Source organism: Amphibalanus amphitrite, unplaced genomic scaffold, assembly GCF_019059575.1.
Source record: "Amphibalanus amphitrite isolate SeventyFive unplaced genomic scaffold, NRLGWU_Aamphi_draft 000296F_arrow, whole genome shotgun sequence".
NCBI classification, from domain to species: Eukaryota; Metazoa; Arthropoda; class Thecostraca; order Balanomorpha; family Balanidae; genus Amphibalanus; species Amphibalanus amphitrite.
The window spans coordinates 6709-32651 of NW_024881791.1; the positions used below are offsets into that span (position 1 = coordinate 6709).

At 54.1% G+C, this 25943-nt stretch overlaps 1 protein-coding gene and 1 long non-coding RNA gene across 3 annotated transcripts; one reads left to right on the forward strand and one right to left on the reverse strand.

Annotated features, from left to right (window-relative positions):
• Positions 1 to 155: 155 nt before the first annotated feature.
• LOC122387741 (colorectal mutant cancer protein-like) lies at positions 156 to 21800 on the forward strand. Its single transcript, XM_043378179.1, has 18 exons — positions 156 to 831; positions 4222 to 4442; positions 4716 to 4945; positions 5351 to 5478; positions 10265 to 10378; positions 13792 to 13829; positions 14092 to 14107; positions 14444 to 14786; positions 15107 to 15249; positions 15643 to 15753; positions 16772 to 16861; positions 17222 to 17386; positions 17671 to 18197; positions 18546 to 18762; positions 19258 to 19431; positions 19675 to 19844; positions 20121 to 20223; positions 20634 to 21800. Exons 2-18 carry the CDS (start codon positions 4270 to 4272, stop codon positions 20970 to 20972), a joined length of 3081 nt encoding a protein of 1026 aa, XP_043234114.1. The 5' UTR covers positions 156 to 831; positions 4222 to 4269; the 3' UTR covers positions 20973 to 21800.
• Positions 21801 to 22522: 722 nt separating this feature from the next.
• On the reverse strand, positions 22523 to 25368 carry LOC122387737. 2 transcript variants are annotated; one of them, XR_006257663.1, is made up of 4 exons: positions 24799 to 25368; positions 23881 to 23981; positions 23505 to 23554; positions 22523 to 23322 (listed from the first exon to the last, which is right to left on the reverse strand). It is a non-coding gene; the product is annotated as an uncharacterized LOC122387737 (long non-coding RNA). The 2 variants fall into 2 exon arrangements; XR_006257662.1 differs by having other exon boundaries at positions 23505 to 25368.
• Between the last annotated feature and the right edge of the window lie 575 nt (positions 25369 to 25943).

Consider the following 25943-nt stretch of genomic DNA (forward strand, 5'->3'; position numbering starts at 1 on the left):
CCGACACGTCAGATGTCAGCCACTTCTGAGTCACGAGGCGAATAGAGCATAGACCAAGGACCTTCACAAGTATGTGCACATTTTTTGTAAGATCCTATCATACCGCCGAGCCTTGGACGGGGGGGGGGGGAGGGGGAGATCTGGGTGCCCCGGATGGCCCCGTGAAAGGCGCTAAGGGTCTCTCCTTAGTCCTTGCTGAATTCATATGTTTAGAAAAATACCTACCAACGGTCAAGCTATTTTGCCATATCTGCACCACTTGGGCCAGAGTCGTCTGAGGGTGGATAGAGGGAAGTCTTGCGAGCAAACTTTTTCCATATCAAATCACTCTGTTATAAGTATAATATCTTCGATTTATTCTGAAAAGCCACGTGTTGGATCAGCAAAGCCGGATAATTTTTTTGCAGCTTTTTAAGCGATTTTAATCCTGAAGATTGCTCACATCAGCGCCAAGATTAGCACGATGGGCAGGGAAATTGACCAATAGGATTGAAACAATTTTCTGCGAGCAGCAATCCTTTAAGCTGATACGTAAATTCTTCACCATGCGAACCAGGTCACTGATTCTCTGAACACTCACAACTCACAAGTGCATTTTTGTGCAAAACGAACCAAAACAAACTCATATTTCACTGTGATGGGGGATGGTGTGTGATTCTGTGCATGATTCTAAGCAAGATTCCCATATTCAGTGTTGGTTTGGTATCATGGTATTTTATCCAATAAAAGGATACTTGTCAGTTTGGAGTCAATTCTGAAATGCTGACGGCCTTCACTTGCACTGGCAACTTCAACTTGTTCCGCAGCTTCAGCTTCGCACACCATTTTATGGTGAGTTCAATACATTTTTTTTGCTCATGCATACCATCTTGAAAATTTTGGAAATGGAGCTTTCATTTTGTATTCTAATTCTCTATTCTATGCTTACTATGTCTTATTCCATGTTTGTGATGCAATAATAACAAATGTACGCAAGGCCAATGAGTTGTTTCGCACTTGTCATTTGTACAGGCTCAAGGTTGTACTTGTTTGTTGTTGTGTCACCTTTGTTCCTACTTCCTACTTAAGATAGCTACATGCTTACCTCTTTGAGCCGTGGGTACTGGTAGTGGGTACCTACTGGCTACTGCAAAACATCAACACTGAGAATTGACAAGTTGCATCAATAAAGGGTGCATAAATAGAATTGTTAACCAAACATTTTCACTGGAAAGCTTAAGAGTAGGTATGCATACATGATATGTAATGCAATTACAGATAGGCTATTGGTCAGCTTATCTGAACTGCTGCTGCCACTTGCTGTGTACCTAGTGTGTGACCTCTGCCCACTGTCACCATTTTCTTGGTCAACCCTGCTCCAATAGAGCTGATAAACATTCTGTTAGGGCGTGCTCCACTTTGCAAAATTTTACACCATTTTGTCACCACAGTGAACGGGCACTGAACCTCACTTTGGCTGAGTGCCCCTGCACCGGCCAAAGACAAGATGCTTCTTATAGGTATCCTGAAACAAGACCTCCTCAAATTTGGCACCCATGTTTTGTATTCCAGCATAGTTATTGGAACCTTCTCTTGGCAGACTGTGGGCAGAAGCATGTTGGATAAACTTCAGTTTCTGTAGCATCACAAAAAAAATTGTGACAGGTGGTTGCAGAGGCTTATCAACAACTTCTGTTGAAGCTATGTTAGTGTGCAGCATCAACAAATAAGGGAATATTGACCAATCTGCACTCAGATCAGAATAGAATGCTCTCATTTACCTAGCCTTAGCTGCACCAGCTCTGATGTAGCTAGCTGTAGCTTATGAGGCTCTAAGCCTATCCTTGATGGTCTTTCTGCACCCCTAATTGATAGCTTTTTACCAATCCCAAATATTATTTGCTGGTCCATGGTGAGCACTGATGCTCCTGTATCTGATCCCAACAACTTTTTGACCACCCCTGCTCAGCTAGGGCTGGATTCTGTTTGCTGGCCCATAGTCAGCAATGATGTTCCTGCCCCTGATCTCAACAACCTTTTGATCGCCCCTGCTCAGCCAATGTTGGACTCTGCCACGCATGGGCCATGATATTGCCCATGTTGCACTTGATGGGCCTACTCTGGCCCCTAATGGGCCTCGATGCATCCCTACATACCTTGAACTGGTACTGTATCAGTGGCACTGGTACTAATTGGCATTCCTTCAGTTCTGACTGGAAGCATCTCTTCTCTTTGGCTCAAACTCTCCAAATGGGGTCCCTCCATTTGCATTCACATAATGCCACATCATCCAGTACCTGTTGCCTTGTCTTTACCTATTGACTTTGACTTTGACTTTGAAGGATTTCAGGAAGTGAGACCTCTTCGTGAGGCCTGTTATTGGGACTGAACAAATGGATGTTGAGGTTTTCCAAAAGCAGCAGCCCTGTCTGTATGTGTGCCATTCGTCGGATGCTATGGGCGACAGCTGACAGCGACCCTTGAACAACAGCGTTCCCTCGGAACAGTGTGTGCCCCATCGGTGCCGGCAGTTTGTCGTCGATAATGGCGTCGAGGATGACGCCCGCTGATCCCGGCTTATCAGCATCAACAAAGTCACAATACATGATTGCTGGAGGACGAGGTTGAAGTCCTAAATTGGTTTGGGTTCTGTGTGTGGTTGGGATTCATGGTAATGAGTAAGCAATACGCTGTCATTAACAACTTAAACCGCAACAATATGTCGATTTCCGTGTCATAGAGCACCATAATGCAGTATCGGAGATCGCATTGTCAGACCCTACATGCCCAATAATTCACCTCATGCCAGGGCCTGGGGTGCACTTCCACAATGTCTGAGGGCGGATGGAGGGAAGCGGTTAAGCTCCAGCGCCTTTCTCTCGTCCTGTCTTCTAGGCTGGCGATCTTCGTCGGTCATTCCCGGAAAACTAGCCGCAGTCGCCGCGTCCATAGAGTTTGCTGATGTTTTCGGCAGCCTCCTTTGTTGTTATACTCGAAACGTGGAAAGTTTGCCAATCTGTTATCTTTGACTGGAGTCTTTGTTGAAAAGTGACGAACTGCTCGAGAACAAGTTTTTTTTTTTTGCTTGCACCGTCAGATTAACAACTCCAGGCTAACTCAATTCCTTTGGCCCGACTCCTTAGATGTAGATTTGATTCAACAATATTGCTCATCATGCGAGCCAGTTAGCAAAAGCGTCCTCGATCCTTCCGCGTGGCATTGCCATTGACTGACTATTCACCTGTGACCATCATTAGCAAGATATAGGTCTCTGTGTAGTGTGTAGGTACTGGAGGAGAAGGTAATTGTGCTCTCTGCGGCCAGTGCCCCTCTATTGTCGGTCATCGGCGCGAGCCGAGCCAATCTCCGCGGCTGTCCGGCTCGTTAGTCATTCGCCGGGACCCGGGTGGTGACGGACGGACGGCGGGGTCTGTTCCCGGGAAATCAGTTACTGTAGCAATCAGCCAATCACCGAGAGGATCAGTTAGTAATAAATGGCGACAGTCAATTATCGAGTGCACCAGACGCTAACCAATAATATCAGCCAGTTAGAATGGGTATCAGCCAGGAACAAAGAGTTTCAGTCACGAAAAGCATTAGTCAGTTGCCCACCATGTTACCATTTTATGAGCTACCATGGTATGAGTCAGTTATTTAGTTACCTACCGATTACATCATCCATGTCTGTAACCCCCAAGCAGTACCCATGACGTCAACCCATTTTAGATACGGTCATATCCGGATGCTTTGCGACGCTATTCGGATACTTGGCGCTTCTCTATCTGGATGGTTGGCGGTACTATCCCAATACTTGCTCTGAAAGAGAATACCTGATGCTTTCCTGCTTGCGAAACTGAAGGCTCTCGCCTCTCGAGTCTAACGGAAATCTGCATCTAATTACAATACATGCCGGATGGCTGGGTCCGATCTGGTCACGAAACTGCATAGCCATTTTTCATCGTCTCATTACTATTCGTTTTTTTATTCATATGACATGGAACACATGTCAAGATTGATGAGCTTGTCACCGTTGGTATAATTAACACCTGACATGGCTTTTCTTATCGGCTATACATGTCTGCGTTACAGGTGACGCCTCAATGTTCGTCATCTAAGCATCACTTTCTTTGCGAAAACCTGCATAATGTACATTGTACACCCATTTCTGTTCCGTCTTGCAAGCCTTTCGTATGCTTTGCGCACCTATCAGCGTACCGTGACACTGTGACCGTTCGTCGGCAGCGCCTGGGTCCGTCTGATTATTGAGGCGGTCGCTCTCCGCTCGCCGCCATGCCGCTGGGACTGGGCGACCCAGCGCCGTGCTCGGCTGCCGCCAGCGATACGACAGAGGAGGAGGGGGAAGAGGATGCGGGAGACATCGGAGCACGGCTGGAGAGGGAGCAGGAGCGCTTCAGGAGGCTGTTCGGGGTGTTCGACTCCAACCAGGACGGCTACCTAGATAAGTACGTGGACAGCCACAGGTGGGACACAAGGATCAGAGGGTGCTCTGAGATGGTGTCGAATCGGTAGGAGGAAATATGCTCTTCGAAAGGCAGACTTGAATGAAGTCCCGGGGTATCAGATAAATCGTAACTTTTGGGACTTTGTCTCTTCGATTACTGATCCTATCTGTGCCGTTATAGTATAGTGGAAACACCTACTGTGAGGCCGTACTGTGAGCGGTGCCGGTAACCAAGTGTTAACGCTGACCATGTTCCTCTGCTCTCTGCCGTCAGATGGGACCTGGAGCGGATGTGTCGCCAGCTGGGGCTGGACGAACAGGCCGTGCCGCTCATCCTCAACCAGCTGGGCGCCGATCAGATGGGTCAGCTCAGCTGCGACGACTTCCTGCGCGCCTGGATCGAGCTGCGGACAGAGGTGGAGCGTCTCCGGCAGCCGGCGGCCGCCCCGGCCGACCACGGCGGCGACCGACAGCCGCCGCTGGCGCCGTCCGACACGCCGCTGGGTGAGTGGCGGCCGGCCGAGACGGACAGACAGACGCGCTGGAGCGCAGGGCTGGGCTGGGTGGGCTGTAAACAGCTGTAGAATCGAGCAGCCATTGTCAGACTGAATATATGGATGGGTTGTAGCAGCAGGCATGGCGAGACCAGAGAAATAGCTTAGGCTGAATCGTGTATCATCAACCCGTGAGGCCAGTTAAAGGGCGTGTTTGGGAACATTAGGCTTGTAGTCAGCTAGATATCCGACACTAGAACGCTGGCATGTTTGGCCGGGCCCGAAGATATTGTGCGTCGACGTATTTTCGACTACCGCCATCATTCATTGTCGTCCTCTCCATATTTTCCAAGTCTCTGAACCGTGCTACCCGTGCTGGCTGTTTTCCCTGCTGACCTCCACCTTCCCTCCACAGGCGACTGCGTGTCGTGGTCGTCGGGCGCCACCTCCGGGGACCCGTCCGACAGTCTACTGGCGCTGCTGGAGCGGGCCGGCCACCAGCCGTCCGAGGAGCGCTGCCAGCTGCTGCTGGCAGCCGATCAGGTCAGTGGCGATAGCGGCACCGTGCCGCCCACCAGCACTCTGTTAACCACCGGCTGGCCGCGCTGTGCTGTGCACCAGTTCACAGTATTAACAACCGACCGATCAGGCCAGTGGCGGCAGGCTGCTGCATTGCGCTGCCAACCAGTCCATTCTACTAACGACCGACCGACCGAGTCAGTAACACTGCACTGGCCGCGCCGTCCACCAGCCCGCAATGTTATCCAACGGCCATTTTTCATGTTAGCCGTTTTTCAAAGTAAACCACCGGCTAGTTAAAACTGTCAACACGAAACATTTACTTGGATCATCACTACATGCAGAACACGCCGCATTGGTGCGTTTTGCTGTGCTTGGCCATCTCCATGCAGTTGACGCCAATCCTGATGCCAGATGGTGCGTTATTTTTGGAACGCAAGTGGCTTGACAGTTGACTCTCACCCGCACATTGCATTTGCACTATCTTAAACACACATGAGGGAGGAGTTTTTTTACGTCTCGTTTCGTCCTAATTGAGATAAAATTTTGTATCACAGTCTGACAAAAATTGAAAGAGGTCGTGACTCGTGGGTCTAACATGGTCTAGCGATACCCGATTTAATATCCTCAAGCTTGGTTCTTGTTGAGGGTACTAAAAGTGGAACAAAAACAAAATTTGGTGAAAGCGTAGAATAGCGACCCCATGTCACTGACGCAGTGAATGTTGGGAACACATTACAGTTTCAGATACGAGTACGTTTCGACGAACGACGGGTTTTTTTGAAGTGGTCAACAATTACTAACTTTCCGCGCCTTTGGTTGACTGTTCGGTAACATTTTCAGTTTGCGAAGAAGTTGGCCGTTCTATTACACTTAAACTGCTCATTTTTGTTCAGCATTTGTGTTGTGCACTGTGCAGTGACGATAAGCATGAAGACCTTCGGTGCCGACCACCGCGCGGTGGCCACGGGCCGAGGTGTTGCGTCATCACGCGCATAACCAAACAGCCGGTCGTACCGCTCGGTGGCGGACCTTTATCGCCTTTTATCGACGGCGCTGCTGTTACGTGTGTGTTATAGGACAGATAAAACGGATAATATATGCATTATTTGCTTCCTGGTATGGTCGTTTCCAGCTCCTTGACATATTTTTCGTGTTTTACCAGTTCAAACTTTTTTTGCTGAGATGTTCGATACGGAGCCCTCGAAACTCCGAAGCGGATAGCTAATTTTTAGTGGAATAAATACTCGCTAGACTTTTGCTGATTTTTTATTACATGGCTTGGAAATAAATGCTCCATTCCAATATTCTTTTCTTCTGGACTCCGACTGGCTGCACATCATCACAAAACGGTAATTTTTTCAGCCATTTATTGACGCTGTGGTTATTTTCAGAAAAAAAAACGGAAAAAATCGGCGATATGTGTTGAACTTTTACTCCAAACGCAGTTTTTGCATTATAATGAAAATAGAGGAGGGAAATGAATGTGCGAACACCGATTTTACGCGCACAGGGCCCTCTTCAGTCTCCATAGAATAGACCCACCTTCGGTGATTATTCAGGAAGTTTGAAGAGGGTTATCGGTGCCGCTGATTGAGCTGACTGAGCAGAGTGGCACGGGCTGGAGAGACGAGCGCGCCTGTAGGCTGGGGAGCTGAGTGGGTTGGCGGGGCAGGCTGAGGAGCTGCGCACACTGGGCCGGGGGTCCGGAAAAGTGCTAGAAATTATTTGTGATTGAGTTGTTGATCTCAGTGACAAGCAAACATGCTAAAAACGAAGTGGGGCTGCTTAACCCTCGCTGGACCTATTGTCGGACCCCCCACCCCCTCGGCCGGCCGAGGGGGAGGGTTGGTACGACCCCTTTTTGCCGTTTCGCCCCTAATGGAGCTAGAGCCTCGCGGAAAAAACAAGCGTGTGCACCGTTTCAAGGCGGAACGATTGATACCCGATTTTAAGGTCCCAGGTCAACCGGTAACCTCTGAGGTGAAGTCAAAAAGCCCAAGGTAGGGTTTGGTTTTTGGAAAATAATTTCGCAAAAATGGCCGCAGAGCAGCGATTTTGGCACCATCGTGTTCGCCTGGCTCAGGCGCGTCGAATGGTATACTTTTTGTTCGGGTGAGGTCAACTTAAGGTATTGACCTCGAGTCAAGGTCAGTTCAGAGCCCATCAGGCCACGAACTTAATCGAAGGAGGTCGTATCGCATATCATTCGATTCGGGAGGTCTTCCCGAGTCCATTGGTGGCTTTCCCGAGTCGCTGGCTCAATTTGATCATGAGTTATTGACGAGAAACTCCTATGACCGGTGTGACGTCATAAATGACGTCACGGAAGGTCAAAAATGCAAAAGTAAAGCATCGGATCTTGCAAGGAGTGCACGAAATCACGATTCCGTGTGCTTGAGATAGTTTGAAATCATTCCATGCGCAAAAACAGCAGTTTCCTTATTTCCCCATTCACTTTTAATGGTGAGGTCACGTGACCTCGAAGAGTAGCAGGCATTAGCAAAAATTGCGAGTAGGGCATGACAGAAAGATGATTGGTGGTTTGTATGGCATGGCCATTTTTAACGGCTCGAAATAACATATCTCAAAAAGTCTAACTAAAGAGCAAGTTGTTGTTGATTATCACTGACTTGTGTTTAGGGGTGACTGAATATAATAATAATGACTGAATTTTTGAGTTTGGCCCAGAAATGTTGACAGCATTGTGTGCGTTGATCAATTCTGAGCTCAGGGACATATATTTCATTTAGATTATAAGCGTTTGTTTTTCACAACTTCCAGCGTTTTAAAGAGCGCCGGGCCTTCAGTAGAGCGGAGAGGTGACAATTGCCCCTACATCATGTGGTTTACTGGCGCATATCTCGAAAAGTAGCAGGGAAAAGCAGCAAAGCACCTATATGGAACAAAAGATGAGTAATCAGAGGCTAGTATGAAATGTTCATTTTTAGCCGCTCGAAATAACGTTTTTATAAAAGTCTAATTAAAAAATTGGATATGATTTTAAATTACGTCTTGCAGCTGCTTGCAAACAGCTAGCTTATCTTGCAGAAAAGCGATGCAATATGTCAGAATGATGTTGGCACAGTGAACAACAGTGCCCTGAACTAGTCTGACAGGAAATTTCGTTCAAAACGACGATTGGTCAACTAATAAATTACCAGTAAAGTTCATCATTAAAATCGGTAAATGTGGTGGCCTATAGAGAGTCTAAATTGTCTTGTGTTTGGTGACAACTGACGACCTCAATTTTGACCTTAGGGCAAAACTAGCATCGGAATCGTATTCTTCGATCAATTTGGGATTAAATGATACCTATTTTGTTCATATTGCGGACAGTCAGTTTGGGGGAATTTCTAGCGCTTTTTCAGGCTGCCGGCCTACAGTGCTGCGGTCGGCACGGGGCAGGCTGGGGAGATGCTGCCGATGGAGCGGCCGGCTGAGGAACCTACTATAGTGAGGTCGGCTGCCGTCGGCGCCGCGGCCGGCGGAGAAGCCGAGTAGGGTTGGCTGCGGTCGGCGGAGGAGCTGAGTAGAGTCGGCTGCGGTCGGCGTCGATCGGCCGGGCGGCCGTCGATACCGTCGGCAGTGGGCCAGTTGCCGCCGACTAACCGTGCGCGCCGGGTGTCGGCCGGGGTCGCCGCCGGCCGGGGAAGGGCGCCGGGGCATGCGAAGGCGCTGGGCTGCCGCCGGCGATACGGGGCTGGTGAGCGGTGGTCGGTGCTGCATCTGCTACTGATATTCGATCTCCTTTCGAAGGTATGCAAAGTAGGATAAACTTTTACGTGTACGGCAATCAAACTCTTTTACGCATGTATTTTTCTACAACATTGCATTGCCCAATGTTCAGAGTGGTCGGATGCGGGTGCAGAGCAAGTCTAGATAATGGCTGTGTCACTGATGCGTAGTTTTGTTCCCGGCTCCCAAAGTTGTTTTCTTTTGTTCTCACTCTTACATTGCTCTGCCTCTTACGTGGACCTTCTAGTTAGCTTACACCCTTCCATGATCTCAGATTGGCCAGTAGTGTTTCCTACCGACCAGCTGAAAAATCTTGATCAGTCCACTTGAGACGAAAGCTGTGTCCACTGAAGGACTCCCCAACTGTGCCCACTATGCCTGGGACTTTTCTTTTACGAGAAAAAGTGCTAGAGCTGAGGTAGGCGACTTAATCCATCGTAGAGGAAGGCTGATTCCACTGCTGGGACAGTGCACTGGCTGTGTTTACTGCCTGGGTCCGCCGATCTCGTCCGGGGGCGGCAGCTCGCCGGCCCGGGCGCTGACACAGCGGCTTCGCTCTGCCGCAGCGGCCGAGTGGCGGCCCCCGGCTGCTCCCGGCTGCTCCCGGCTCCGCAGCCGCCCGCGGTGGCGGCTGCCTCCCGGCGCCGGTCGATGCGTAATCATCTTTGGCTTCCAGCGCGCTTTGTTCCGGTTAATGACTGAATTAATTAAAGTGTTGACTGTTTGGCTAGCAATCAGAATCATAAATATACATAATTTGATAGACCACTCTGCACTGTTGATATCGTTTTGTAATTTTTGTCCTTTTTATTATGGTCTCTACCTTGCCGGGTCCCGAGGACATTGCGTCTCACCGTGTGTTCACTGGTCTGGCCTGTTTGACTGTGTGCTCTCCGGTGCCCATTATCAGATGCACCGGGGGCGGTGTGTGTGTGGTCGATCGTGCCGCCTTTCTTACCGTGCGCCGGCCGGTTACATCCCCAGGGGCACCAGGCGACGGTACTGACTTGTGTGGCCTGCGGACTGCGGTGTCCGCCTGTCTGACCCGAGGGCCCGCCGGTACCGTCCCCAGGTGCACCAAGCGGCGGTGGCTGCGCTCCGTTCCGAGCTCGCCGTCAGCGCCGCCCGACTGGCTCAGCTCACAGAGGAGAACAGCCAGCTGCAGAAAGCACTCAGCAGGACACTGGTGAGTACTCACCGGGTACTCCGGACATTTGTCCTTTCACCCCTTACACTGTTTTGCCCGAAAACTTCTCGTTACAGGCACGCTGGTCAATTTACTCCGGACACACACCTCGATTACTTGTCAGTATTCAGTACAGCCGTATACCGGTCAATTATGTAGTTAGGAATATTGCCAGTGCACACCAGAGAACCAGCCACCGTGAGCCATTTTGCCACCTGGCCGTGCATTTACTCTAAATTTTCCCTCGGAGGATTACAGCTCAGGGGCCGTGAGTTCGATGGTTCTTTCTATGCGATGCGGTGGTATTGTGCGCCGCCTCGTGGACCAGAGGCCAGCCCAGTGTGGCTACTACAGCGTCCCGCGAACACCGGAGGCAGGGGAGGGGCCGGGGGTCTCCGTACCGGCAGATGACCCTCGTTAGCGGTCCATTCAGGCTCCGTATCCGGCCCGGCTGCCGGCCCTCTCCGCCGCCCGCCCGCCGCCGCTCCCGCCCGGGGAGGGGCTGCCAGAGCCGGCCGGCCCGGTCATCACCTCGGCGGGCGGCGGCTGAGGGTATCGAGCGGCCGCTCCCGGGCCGGGGTGAGGCAGCTTTATTGGCGCGCCGTCACTGGTCCGGATCGGTGACAGATTGGCCGCGCGCTGGAGCGTGCCGCGCACGGCCGGAATTCCGGGCAGGGCCGCCACCCCGGCTCCGGGACCATCACCGAACGGTAGTCGATGGGATTCCTTTCGCGGGACGTACTATTCAGGATAACTGAATGAGGCACTGACTTTCCGGGCTCGGACTATGACTCTGACGGTGATCTGCATCTCTAATGCCTTTTGTGAGAATTGTGCCGATGCCCTGGATCCGGTAGCTGGAATCTGAAATTGATGTGGCGACAACCAGGGTACGTCATGTGGTGTCAGAAAACGGGAGTTATTGGGGGCCACCGTGACAACCGTGTTTCACGCTGGTGAATTCGTTCCTTGTTGCGCCGTTTGGTTTGATTTAACCCGCGCCCCACTGGGGTCTGTGTATAACACGCCCTACTGGGGGGGGGGGGGGGCTATTCATAGCCCCCCTCCTAACTCCGAAACTACTGGGCCGATCGTCAAAATTCAAACGGCGTCTGATAGCACCGGAAAAACTGTCGAGCGAAACCTAATTTCATTGACCTCGAGGTCACCGATGACGTCACAGGTCAGGTCAAAGTAAAAATTATTAGCATTTTGGCTTGTTCACATTTTGGGCTCTGGCCGCCGTCTTACAAGTCAGATCAGGCTCATTTTTGGTACACACACTCTTAAACAGATGCTCTAGATACCCTGAGGGTACCAAGCTTTTACTTTGATTTCAGGTCAAGGTCAGGTCATCACAGGTCACGAAAATATTTTATCATGCGTCGGTCACGTGACACATGTTTTATGGTCCATTTAGGCCATAGATTTCGAATTTGATGTCGTCTGTGTCATTCGAGGTCATTTTGAGTCGAATTTAGCTTAGGTCAGGTCACTTTCAGGTCAAAAAAGGTCAAATTTTGAAGTTAAAATTTTTCAACAAAAAAGGTGTCTATTGGATGCAGTTTGAGCTCAGGAACACGATGGTGCCATTTATATTGGTGTACGATGTCAAATACGTACTGAAAAAGTGATTTGAAAAATTAATAATTGTGAATTTTTTGCAATAATGCGCATAACTTGGCCATTTTTGAAGATATTTAGCTAAAACTTGCTAGAGTTAGTCATAATCAAGCGTTCTGTCACATATATTCCGGTTTTTTCGAAAAGTCAAAAACTTTTTGAAAAAAATATAAAAATACATATTTTGAATATTATTATATCAAATTTTCGAAATTTTCAAAATTTTGAAAATTCGAGATAGCAGTTTGATAGCGCGGTCAATTCTGAGTCCTTTCATGCAAAGAAATTGGATCTAGCTTAAAAACTGAGCTCTTGGGAGCGATTGCCGTGGTTCAATGTTTTGCGTCGAAATCGGCCGAACATGACGTCACTCTGACGTCATTTCCGGCTGACCTATGGTAGCTACGAAGTTCAAATTTTGACACAAGGTGTCAAATTGATGCAGCCAAAGGTACTGTAAGTTTGGCGTCGATCCGTCAAGCGGTTTGGAAGTTATTGCAGAAAAACGGGAGGGGGGCTATAAATAGCCCCCCCCCCCAGTGGGGCGCGGGTTAAGGGCTCCTCAATTCGTTGGCCTTTGTTGGTCTTTTCAATGCATCACTGTCAGCGTTCCAAAGGGCTCTGTAGCCGTAGCGGCCAGGCGAACTTTTCCTTTTCGTTTCAGTCTTTGAACGACTGCCAGGTCATCACCGACGCACTGATAACAGCAGCAGTTAACTCGCCGAAACTTAATCGACAAAGTCGACTGACCAGCTTTCAAGACGACCTGCGCTCAATCTTGATACTTTTCTTCCAGTAACGGTCTATCGTGCCGAGAACGAGCAAAAGCACTTTAGCGGCGTGAATGCCGAACGACGTATCACAGGACACTTGTTCATCTCTGCTTTGTGAATAAAATTGACTCTGGTCGTCAGTAACATTTTCATTGCAACTTAAATGGACGCTTGAAAGCCCGCCCTTACGAGCTGAGGCGACAGCCCGGAAGTTCCATCAGCAGCAAAAGCATGCTGCGAAAATGCTGAGATGAGAGGGCCGCTCCTCTAGAACTGTATGTGACACGTCCGTTCTTTGGGTCAATCCGTCGTTTTGCGGTTAGGCCATCGTTATGGCTGCTAGAGATGATGTTTTTCGTACTCCAGCGTAGATGGGTAGCCATACGGCTTCCACGGTTGACAGTGATGACCTCCGTCATCTTTTGCAAACTCGTTAAAGATTTGGGCTGTACGGGGATTCGAACCCCGGGCCTTTGGATTAGCGCTCCAATGCTTTACCTCTGAGCTATACAGACCAATTACTTTATCGAGCTTTCTGCCAAGTTTTATGCGGATCATTCTTAGGTGTTGTTTTTATCCGCTGGGACTGAGAGCGTGAGATGATGTTTTTCGTACTCCAGCGTAGATGGGTAGCCATACGGCTTCCACGGTTGACAGTGATGACCTCCGTCATCTTTTGCAAACTCGTTAAAGATTTGGGCTGTACGGGGATTCGAACCCCGGGCCTTTGGATTACCCATCTACCCATCCGTATGGCTACCCATCTACGCTGGAGTACGAAAAACATCATCTCACGCTCTCAGTACCAGCGGATAAAAACAACACCTAAGAGAGTTATGGCTGCTAGTTTGCACAAAATCGTCCAGTTTGCTGACTGCACTGTGTGCCTGTATGTCAGCAGCGGGAGCAGGCGTGCGGTGAGTGCTCACTGCTGATTGTCACTGTGTGACTGTGTGACTGTACTCACATCGGGAGTACGCGCGTGGTGACTGTGTGTCTCTGTGTCTGTATTCACAGCGGAAGCAGGCGCGCAGGGAGCGCTTGGACGCTGACCGGTGTGTAACTGTGTGTGTGGCTATGTAGTGTACCGTCAGAGGGAGCAGGCGCGCGGGGAGCGCTCGGTGTTACTGTGTGACTGTGTGAGACTGTGTGACCGTTTGTCACTGTAAAAATGACTGGTCCTACAGCGGGAGCAGGCGTGCGATGAGCTGTCGTTGTGACTGTCAGTACGTGTCTGTAACCCTGCAGCGGGAGCAGGCGCGCGGTGAGCTGTCGTTGTGTCTGTGACTGTTAAACTGTGTGACCGTGTACCCACAGCGGGAAGAGCCGCGCGGTGAGCGCTCGGTGTTACTGTGTGTGACTGTGTGACTGTGCACTCATAGCGGGAGCAGGCGCGCGGGGAGCGCTCGGTGTTACTGTGTGACTGTGTGAGACTGTGTGACCGTTTGTCACTGTAAAAATGACTGGTCCCACAGCGGGAGCAGGCGTGCGATGAGCTGTCGTTGTGACTGTCAGTACGTGTCTGTGACCCTGCAGCGGGAGCAGGCGCGCAGTAAGTGCTCTGTGTGACTGTGTGTGACTCTGCACCCACAGCGGGGGCAGGCACGTGGGGAGCTGCTGTGTCTGTGACTGTTAAACTGTGTGTGACTGTGTGACTCTGCACTCACAGCGGGAGCAGGCGCGCAGCGAGCGCTCGACCGCCGAGCGGTACGAACAGCGCCTGGTCGAGCTGCACAGCGTCATCGCCGAGCTGACGCGCAAGCTGCAGCACCAGCGCGCCGCCGCCATCGCCGAGGAGGACGAGGACGAGGCTGACTCCGACTCCGACTCCGAGTCGGCGGCGCCGTCCGGCGAGCTGCCGCCCGACTCGGCTCCGGACTCGGACTCGGCCGCGCCGGAGGGCGAGCGCCGGCGGCCGGCCTCGCCCGGCGACCTCGGCCGAGACGCGCCACACTCCGGACTGGAAGAGCCGCTGGGGGCCAGACAGACCTCGGTGCAACATGCCACGACGGGTGGGTAGACATTCTTCTCGTTCACTGTTCACTCAGTTCAGTGCTTTTTATTTTAGGCTGCGAAATACCTGATCGATTCATTGAATCGATCAGATTGTCCTTTGTGAACTCCGTATAAACTCCGTATGAACTCCGTCTATGCCACATATTTAGTGTGAGAGAGGTCACATTTGTCCTCCCCTCCCGTTCTCTTGCAGCACTGGCGGCGGCCGACCCGCATCAGGCAGGTCACGTTTGCCTTCCTTTGTCCTTTTCCAGTACTGGCGGCGGCAGAGACCGGTGCCAGACAGGTCACATTTGCCTCCTTTGTCCGTTTTCAGCACTGGCAGCGGCCGACCCGCTTGGGGCCGCCGATAGTGCCGACAAGGCGTGTCAGATGACGGAGCCGGAGTCTGAGGCGGAGCCGGACCGGGAGCCGGAGCCGGAGCATAATCCGGAGCCCGCCGCGGACCGACCGCGCTCGGTGAGTCTCCACCGAAACAGTCTTAAAGTCTCAAAAAGTTTTTAAGCCGGAGTCTTCCTCTACGAACGACAGGCGCCCCAGACGATTTTACATTTTCGCTGAATAATATTCATATGCTAATCAGGGACCAGCCTGCGTCAGCTGCTGGCCGTCTCTAGATTCTCTGTGATGTGCTCCGGTGGTCTGTCTCTGAGAACAGATGGTCGACTTTTACGGACATCTTGTGTGGTTGGCTAATGGTATAGTATGTGCCGACTACCGGACGATCTGTATCGTTTGCCTGAAGTGAGCAGTTGGTACACGCATGGTCCGATGGGGTCAGGCTCAGTAGGTGATAATTACTCATTACCGGTCGGGTGATACCGTGCATTGACACTCGGCTCCGTCCCGCAGCCGGCCGGAGCGGCCCGGCCGGCGGTCAGCAGCGCTCCGCCACCATCGGACGGCCACCGGACACTGGAGCGCGAGATCCACTCGCTGGTGAAGGAGAATGGACGACTGCAGGTGAGATTTGTGTCACCCTCTCTCTCCTCACATACCGGTACAGTCTAACGATATCGATGCCGTATACTGGTATCGGTGCCACATATTGGTATTGGCGCCGTATGTTGGTATATGTTTATTGTTCAATGTTGCCGTATCGCGGCTGTCGCGTACCGGTATCGCTGTCAGTATCGTTGCCAGTATGGATGAGATATTGCACACGTCCCTTTCCTTGCGTCTTCCGCTCCCTCGGGACGCGCTGTCTCCCTCCCCCGGGACCTCCGTCTCCCGTCCCGCAGTACCCCCCGTCGGCCGTCTGTCGGCGGTCGCCGACTCAGCCGTCCCGGGCGCTCACTCAGCGTCGGCCGACCGTCCGGCCCGCCGGCTGATGAGATGGCCGGGGACAGAGGATCGGCGCTGGCCCGCCAGCTGCGACATGACGGAGCGAAGGGATCAGCCGGACACTGGGCGGCCACAATCAGACGGCGCCGTCAGAGACCCGGCGGTCAGAGGCGCCCGGTGTCGTCCGCTGCTCTCCGGCCGCTCTCCCTGACCTGTCCGGAACAGAAGTGGGCGGCACACGGCGGCTGTTAGTGGGCCGGTCTCCGCCCGCGACATGACTGCCGCGGACCGCCCCGACCGCGAGCCGCCCGGCCCTCACAGGCGGACACCAATCTGGTATAAATTATCTCCGACTTCTGAAAACGCCCGACACGTCCAACTTTCCGCAGATCAATCAATCTTCTGCCAACTTGGGCACTTGAGTATATCAACACTAGCAACACTGCTGACAGCAGGGTCTCTGGACAATAAACATGCTATAGTGGCGAAATGTTGTGAAATTACATCAACATTTTTGGCATAGAGCTCTTCAAAATTCACCAGTCGGCATTATTGCTTTAAGGTCGACGGAAACAGCCGACACTGCGCTATTTGACCACCGGATTTTTGGGTGTGCTGCGTTCTAATACAGCCCTTCTGTAAACACGTCTGATTGGATGCCCGCGGCCGCGTTGGTGACCGTTCGCTCTGTACACAGGAGCGGCTGGGACAGCAGGAAGCCGAGATCAACCGGTGCAGGATCGGCACCGAGGGGGCCGCCGAGGAGCGTGACCGACTGCGACGACAGGTGGGTCCGGGGCAAGATCACTTTACTGTCCGGGACGGCGGCCCGACACGGCCGAGCTCCGGCCCCCGTCCTGACAGGGCCGGCGTGGTCTCCATGCGTCGTCGCGGTGTACGCGTGTTACTGACTACTGAAACCGATGAACTACTGAAATGTGTTTACGCTTTCCGTTTCATCAGCGGTTTTTCGACAGTCGCGTTAGAAACCTCATATTTTGATCACTTTCAGCAGCGCCTTTTCTGATTGGTGCCTGTCGCGCTAGTCGTTTCTCTCTGATTGACGCGTGCCGTGTCGATTGGTGTCCTTCTGTATACGTTCCGGGTGCACTGTCGCTAACTCTTTCTCTGACCGGCATGTGTCCAGGTTCTCGAGTACCAGCGGCTGGTCGAGTGCGCCTCGCCCCGCTCGGCCCGCTCGGGCCGCTCGGGAGGCTCGGCCGGCCCGTCTCCGGTCGTACCACGTGTCGCCGAACGGGTGCGGCTCCGGCCGGCCGCAGGAGTCACCGGCTCGCACATCGCCGCACTCGGGGTGAGCGCGGGGTGTTCTAGGCTAGTGGGGCTCAAGTGTGGGTGGGTTGAAAGGTATCCCTTTGGGTGGGCCAAACACAGGTTGGTTCTTTGTTATTGGCATGTAATGGTCGATTTTTATGAGCATTTGCTACTGTTTTATTTTCAATTTCACGTATCAATAATTTCAGCATTGTGAATTTTGCTTGTGTCTTGTGTGTATTCGTTCTTTTCCGTGCACGTGCCTGCTTTTACGGCATTTGGCACTCGTCCGTGGTTGCTGACGTAATAGTGCGCCTCCGTCAGGTGGAGAGCACGCGGGTGGCCGAGCACCTGGTGCAGGAGTACCAGGGCGCCTCGGCGGCCCAGGAGGCGTTGCACGCCGCGGGCGGCGACCCGGAGCGGCTGCTGCGGGCCCAGCTGGAGGCGGAGCGGCTGCGCGCGCGGCTCGAGCACAGCCAGTCGCAGGTAGACGTCCTAACGCTCAGCTTGGAGACGGCGCGCGCCCAGAGCGAGCACCTGGCCGCGCTCTGCGGCCGCTACGAGAGCAACTGCGTGGCGCTGCAGCTGGCGGCCGAGGCCGGCGACCAGCTGACGGAGGCGTTCGACCTGCTGGTGGCGCTGCAGGACTCTGAGCTGGCGCTGCTGCTGGCCAGCTGCCGCGCCGCCGGACTGGGCACGGCCGCCGGACGGCTGCCGGCCGCCGACGCCGAGACCGCGCTGAGAGTGGCCAGCGAGCAGCGGCGCAGCTGCGAGAACGTGGCCCGCCACGCGCTCAGCCGGCTGGACCGGCGCGCGGCAGCCGCCTCTGAGGATGGCAGTCAGAACACCAGGTGAGCCGGCGGACGTGTAACGCAGCTGAGGGATGACGAGGCTGACGGGTCTGCTGCAAGGGGAGCCGGCTGTCTGTCCGCAACATTCAGCCGTCGCGCGTGTCAAATCAAACCTTACTCCGAACATACCGTACTGGAAAATGCAAGATTCGTTTTTCTTTCTGCATAACATGCAACGCTAATTTGCAATGCCATTAGGGAATCACCGAAATGTAATAATAACTGAGCCTTAGTGACCATTTTCCGTCACTTTCCATGCTTGTGGATTTATCCGTGAATGCATGTGTCCAATGTCCATCCAACCAACTCGTACATAATGTGACAGCGGGCCCGACTCCCCTCACACAGCACGACGTCCTCGTCATCGAGCGGCGTGGACGTGGACGTGGGCCGCTCGGACGAGACGCGCGTCCGCCAGCACATCCAGCGGCTCAAGGTGGAGCGGGCGCTGGTGTGCGGCACGACGGTGCACCTGGAGTCGACATGCCACACGCCGCCGCCGCCGCGGCCGCTCAGCCCGGCCGCGGCGCAGCGGCTCGACCTGGAACACGCCGTGCTGGTGCAGGTGCGGCTGTGGGACACTGGACTGGGTGGGACAGTGGGATACATATCAGGGTGGTACTGGATGGGACCGGACTTGATAGGACTATGGGGTAGCGGGTGCCGGGCCGGTTGTGATCGTAAAGCACTGGACCGCATGAGAGTGAGAACGTTTAAAAAGATACTAGAGGATTCTCAGATTGTGCACGATTTTGAGTGTAGACATTAGTGAGCCGATGTTGAGTGTTTGAGTCCCAGGAGCCGGTGGTGACATATATATCCTGTCTGTCCCAGGAGCTGATGGCTAGTTTTCTCTGTGTCCCAGGAGCTGATGGTGATCTCTGTGTGTCCCAGGAGCTGATGGTGATCTCTCTGTCTGTACCCTAGGAGCTGATGGTGATGTAGATACCGTCTCTGTGTCCCAAGAGCTGCTGTTGATATCTGTCTATGCCCCAGGAGCTGATTGTGAGTTTTCTCTGTGCCCCAGGAGCTGATTGTGGGTGTTCTCTGTGTGCCCCAGGAGCTGATGGCGCTACGGGAGGAGCGGGCGGAGCTGCGCTCGCGGCTCTTTCTGGTCGAGCGGGAGCGGACCGGTCTGGAGCTGAAGCTGGCCTCGTGCGCGGCTAGTGAGCAGGCTCACCGGCTGCAGTTGGAGCGGCTGCGGGGACCGGCCGCCGCAAACGACCGGGAACAGGTGCGTGCGGCTCGCTAAAGGGACGACTGCGCTAGTAACAGTGACTCGGACAGTGGCGCATCACGGGACAGGTGGTCGAGAAAGCGGCTACCTCAGGTAGAAAATAACTTTTCTGGAGCACGCTCAGAAGTGACAGGATTGTAATTAAGTAAACTCAGGTCTATGGAGCTCAGTTGTGCAATTTGCGTGCGACGACTGTTGCCACCTGTTGTCCTGACTGCTGTTCCCCGTCTGCACCGGCAGCACTCTTCTGACGCCGTTGACCAGCCCGGCTCTGAGGACGGCGGCCCAGAAGCGGCGCTGCAGACACAGGTTCGCCAGCTCTCCGCCAGTCTGGACGAGGTGACGCGGACGGCTGAGAAACGACAGCAGCACGCCGACCAGTTCATCGCTGAACTCAAACGGGCCAACGGGTCAGTCGCCGCTACAGACACGCGTTGTTGTGTGCGCGCTCACACACAGACACTTGCAGGGTCCTGTGCTTTCTATCATTTTGAGTGGGAAGGAGGTGCTTGCACTTCTCTATGAAGTAGAAATGAGAATTGCAACGACGCTGACAATATGTTTAACTTCGAATACCATGGGATTTACATCATTTATTTGCCTTCAGTGGCTCTTTTTTACCAACCCACATTTGTGACAAATAATTGTTTCATGAATGATAAATGGACCATGGTCATCTTTGTCAGAGCTCTGGCGGACGCTCTGGAGAAGACGAAGCGCAAGTACCAGGCCAAGCTGAAGCGGCTGGAGCAGCAGATGCTGCAGATCGTGGAGCGCCACTCGAATCAGGTAGGTTCGTTGCCGGTGGGACGGTCCCAACAGCTCTGCTTGTCCGTGTGGAAGGGATAGTTTTTAGAGAACACCTCTGATTTGAAGGGATGCGAACGGAATGCTAACGGCCATAGCTGCAAAGAGCTCTGATCGTGGGCGCTGATCCATGTAGACTGTAGAGTTATGCATGCTGAGCTGCTGCATCATGATTGACCAGGGCTTATGCAGTACGCACGACTCAGCTCGAGCATTGAATGGTCGACCATTATAATTGAAGGCGGTCTCGCCGAGACTTGACGCGCCTACACCGCCTGGACTGTTCTCGTCTACCTGGAAAAGTTAAAACTTCACTTACCCGGGGGCAGATTGATGAGGTCCGTGAGCTGACCATTAAGTACCTAACGTTTCATTCTCTTTCTTTTCCACAGCAGCACCAACAGCACAAGTCACTTCCAGAGCGTCCGGGGCTGCAACAGCACCAGTCGCCGTCTGAGCGTCTGGCACCACAGCAGCACCAGCAGCCGCACCAACAGCCGCACCAACAGCAGCCCCCTCCGGATCGTCCGGCTCCCCAGCAGCACCAGTCGTCGCCGGACCGACCGTCGCCCCGACAGCCGTGCTCGCCTGTCGGCTCCCGACTACCCGTCATGTCCCCGGCGGGCAGGCCGCCACCGGTTGCCGGCCGCCGGCCCAGCCCGGCCACTCCGAAACGGACGGCGCCGCCGCCGCCGCCGCTTTCCCTGCGCCCCCCGGCCGGGCCGCGCTAACCCTGTCGGAGCCGGCAGAGGTACTCGGCAGGTACCGTCGGCGGGAATGGGCGAACCGTCAGCTCGGCTATTGTGAGCACCGCATCCCCTAGAGACGTGGGGCGTGGGACTGCGTTTGCCAGTCCCGCTAGCACCTGCAGTGTATGTACTTGTGGCGAAGTATGCACGATTGTGAGCGACTACCCGTCGCACAGGGTTAAAATGGAGAGCTACCGCGCCATGTAGATCGTAGCGTATCAACCATGTGCCTGCCGCGGTGCCATAGCGGGCCCAGTGCGCCCGCCAACGATCTCGTCGACCCGTGCCCCGCCTGGGCCGCTCCCCAGCCGGTCTGCACTATGTGGAGGCTGGCTGGGGTGGCCGGACGCCAGTGCGGTCCAGGCTATTTTTTAGATGTATGTGCCAATGTTTTTCCGGTGCCAAGTGGAGCGCCAGTAGGATGGTATGTGCGGACGCTGTGTAGGGCCTCTAGTGATGAATTCAGTGGTCCGAACGGGCGTCAGGTACCCAGTTAGGCCGCTGCCCATGTAGCGGCGTCTCCGTCTTCCGTGATAAGCCAGTGGTCGTGGCTGGTGTATATTACCGTTTAGGTATCCAGGCAGGCTTTGTGGCTATAGGCGAGCAGGCCAGGCGGTCAGATCTTTCAGCTCAGCGGCAGACTAACAGTGGCATATGCGTTTGCTCAGCTTGGGTTACATTTTCCGCGACGTCTAGCGCTTCTGGTAATTCCATGAAATGTGCGTGACTGGAGAGGAGGCTGACGAAGTGATATTTGAGCGACAGCGAATGATGCGTGCTCGAAACTCCCGAATCCTATGCAAATCAGTTTTTTTTTGTGTCGCTTAACGAACCGGCCCGACATGTGTATTATTTACTTATACCGGCATCGGTACTTGCCAGTCTTCCGTAAAAGCAATAGGGTTATCTTGGGCGCGGTAGGGCATCTTTCGCGTCGCCCTACATGAACCCTTCATTTAAATGCTGGCTACGCTTCGAGATTTTCGTTTTCATGTTAATTTTTGTTCCAAATCTTCATTTCACATGTCCAAATGATCTCAATGCTAGGTAGCAGCTTTCACTACCCAATGGCTAGCGTTCGCGGTTTTTTACTCGTGAATACGAGCATGTTTGTCTCGCAGAGGAGATCGATTATAAAGACGGAAGACGTATTGTGGAATTAACATCCTAAAGATGCAAAAGTGAAGAAGCGAAAAACTCGCTGCGTAGCCAGACCTGAAATGATAGCAAACTACTTTGTGTATCTGCCTAATGGCGAATGTTGTTTGCGAAACGTGTCTTGCCAGTTGCAGCCGACTTTTGTCTTTTCGTAGGGACTCATTTTTTCGATGCATTTTCTTGCTCCGTTTTCTTTTTAAGCATATACCAGTGATGCATTTCCAGGTCGAGCTCCTGTGCTGTGTATGATACTGATGCGTGAAAGTGTAACATACAATAAGAATATGCTATTATGTTGTGGCAAATACAACACCTGACAGGCTCCTTCGACTTTGATTCGATTGACTCGAACTGCAAGACTGCAAATATCCCGACACTTAATGGCATTGTATTATGGCGTGCGTTTTAAGACATTCTGCACCACGCAGGATAGCTACCAGTCGCGGCTACGCTCCGCAGAGAGGCTCACAGCAGCGGCGAACGTAAATCGCGACCCGGCGGCGGCGGGCCGAACTCTACCCGCTCCACTCTCAGCACGTGCCGTCTGACTAGATACGCGTGCGCGAGAGATACAAGGAAAGAATGCATAAAAATAGCGCAATTACACGATAATGGCGGCCTAGGAACAATATTCAAGGCAGGCTAAATTCATTAAAAAGGCATGGAACGAGCAGCAGCTGCTGGGGAGTGCACCTAGAGCACAGAATACATTCTGGAGGCTTTGAGAACGGAGCAGCAGGGCCCGTGCTACTGCGCCCTGATAGCGTAGTTTGGGTCAGATCCCCGACTGCCTCGCTGCGCTGTCCACAGTTCCCGGCTGCAGTGCAACACAGTGCCCAGCCCCCCCCCCCCCCTCCCCCCGCGCCGCTGCACAGTGTATAACCCTGTGGGCCGACTCCCCGATCCTGACACAGCGCTGTTGAAGTCCTGTGACCAGCCCGCTGACTGCACTGTGGCACACCCCGATCGCAGCACTGAGCCCGGCTGCAGTCTCGTGACGGGGTGTCGGCGGCCGACTGAGGGGCCGGTCCCTGCCGACTCAGACGGCAGCCAGAGCGAGTCGTCGGCGGTCGCTGACGTCCGTCGGCCGCACTTCAACGACCCAGGAGGCTGAGCACCTGGGGAGCGCTGGCCGGCCGAATAATGCCCAAACGCAGCACGCAAAGTAGGGCCTCTGTGAAATAAAAGGCATTGGGATCGGTGAGCGACACAATCTGGATTTGGACTCTATATTACCGAACCATTTCCAACTATCGGTAAAAGGGCAATACAATTCGTAAGTTACGGCGCCTTCAGTTAGCTATTCAATAACCGTAGTTGGTACAACTTTTCATGCATTTCTTCGCGTTGCCTCACCTAATGGCGACGAGCCGGGCCCCTGCCGTTCACCCCACGGCCAGCCGCGCCTGCCGGGCAGAACGAGTCAAATCAGAAGCGCCGAACCGAACAGGAGTCCAATGTAGAGTAGGCGATGCAAAGTTAATAACAATTAATTTTAGGAGTGCTCGGTAAAGCGCCACCTTCCCCGCTCTTATACATTACAAGGATAAGCTCCCATTATCGGTGTTAAAACGGGCTGTCCACCGCAAACACGTAGCAGACGAATGTGAAAATAATTGACTGAGAGCACACAACGAAGATCAGTGAGTCACACAATAGGCACAGCCCCTCGCCGGTACGGCTTGGTACAGAGCTGCCCGTCCGCTCTGAACGAGCTGATCAGTGAACGCACCACCGAGTCCCGACAGTCTGGAGGCGGGCATGGCCAGTCGGGAGCCGCGGGCGCAGGCCAGGCCGGAGGGGCGCGCGGCGGGCGCCGGCGCCGGCTCGACGCTGGAACAGACGCGGCCGGCCGCTCGGTCACGGGGCGGCTACACATATAGACGGCGCCGGGCGCTGCTCGGCGTCACAGCACAGCACTGCTCGTCACTGGCAACACTCCACAGCTGACGTCATACGCTGCATTGGATCGCGTGACGTCAGCGATTCTCCAGCGTAAGTAGTTTGCAGCAACACTTGGGCGGTTCCCAATTTTACGCATCATGCGTCTATATTTGCTCCTGCTAGCTGTGTTTCTACGATTGTCTGTTTTAACGAATATCGAAAGCGTAATTGCTCGACTGTGGACAAGCTAAGTGCAGCCCTTGTCTGCTTTTGTTCTGGAGCTTGACGAAACTTCATATCCGCGAAGCCCGAAAACGGCGAAACAATCGGCTGTAGATGTTAGGCCAGTACTGACTTAACGGTCCGCGTAAAGCTATCATCAGACTAACAGATTTGAACTTGCCTAGTCAGGGATCTGGTGAACTTTCTATACTAAAAAACAATAATAATATCACGGATTCACTTCAAAGCCTATAAACGTAAAACAAAACTCATTTTACGTAACAAACCTTAGAATATCTTGCACGGGTAGTCAATTGTCAGTACCTTAGCTTAGCGATCAAAAGCAAAACACCAAATGCCGATATTGTAGCGGAAATGGTAAATTCAATCGGCGAGAGTTAAAATGGCATAGCAGCTGAGTGTGATGCTCGTCCCAAGTCACATCACTTCCAACAGCTCGTCATGCACTTGCCGCAGACTGACCCTGGCGCCGCTGCCCTCAGAGCGTCCCGTCACCAGTCTCAGCGGCCTCTGCTGTACTCACCTCTGTGACCTGGCCTCCTCAGCAGCCACACGAGCTCCCGGTGCCGCGGCGGCCGGCCGGCGGACACCAGACGCCGCGGGCGGGCGGAGTCCGCTGGCGGAGGGCGGCCGCAGGCCCCGGGCAGCCGGTGCTCGCAGTCCTGAGGGGGCGGTAGCGCGCGGCGCCGCCAATCCTGAGGGGGCGGCAGCACGTGGCGCCGCTAACCCCGAAGGGACGGTAGCACGTGGTGCTGCCAGCCCGGAGGTGACGCTAGCACGTGCTGCAGCTAGCCCTGACGGGACGGCGGCTCGCGGCGCCGCCAACCCCGACGGGACGGTGGCACGCGGTGCAGCCAATCCCGAGGGTCGCGGCCCTGAGGGAATGGCAGTGGCACGCGGCGCCGCCAGCCCTGAGGGCCGGGGCGCTGAGGGAATGGCGGTGGTGCGTGGCGCTGCCAACCCAGAGGAAACGGCGCGCGGTGCCGCCAATCCTGTAGGTCGCATAACACCGGAGGGCCGAGGCTTGTGTAGTATCGGTTCTGAGTGCGGCTCCGACTCCGACAGCGGCTCCGAGTTCGGCTCCGGGTCGGACGGCGGCCTCTCCGGCTCGTGGTGCGCCGGCCGCTCCGCTGTGGGTACCCTGTCCTCTGCGCTGTCCGGACGCAGTAATTCTTCCGCCGCTGCAACCGGACCATTGGTCTGCGGAGACGGGCCAGGCCGGTGCGCCGTCAGACGGACCAGGCCGCTGCGCCCGGCGGCCGGGACGGCGCGGAGCGCGGCGATCGGCGGCGAGCGGCCGTCGCCGTCGCTGGGCGGGCTGGCCGGCCGGCCGGCCGAGATGGGCGTCAGTCCGGCGCTGCTGATGCTGCCGGCCGAGCGGCGAGGGGTGGACGTGAACGGGCCGGCCGGCCGGCGCAGCGCGGCCCGTGCTGCCGGCTCCGCAGAGGGAGCGGCCGGCTGCCGGGGCACGCGGTAGGTGGCCGGAGAGGGGACGGACGCCGGCTCACACTCCGACGGCACAGCCGCGGGGGCCTCCGGCGCTACAAACGCATCGTCCGACATCTGAAAACACACATATTCATCAACAGCCATCCCGACTCTGGACTGATGGGATCACAGGCAATCACACGAAATATGCTAGAGGGCGTCAGCACGCACTTCCATGGG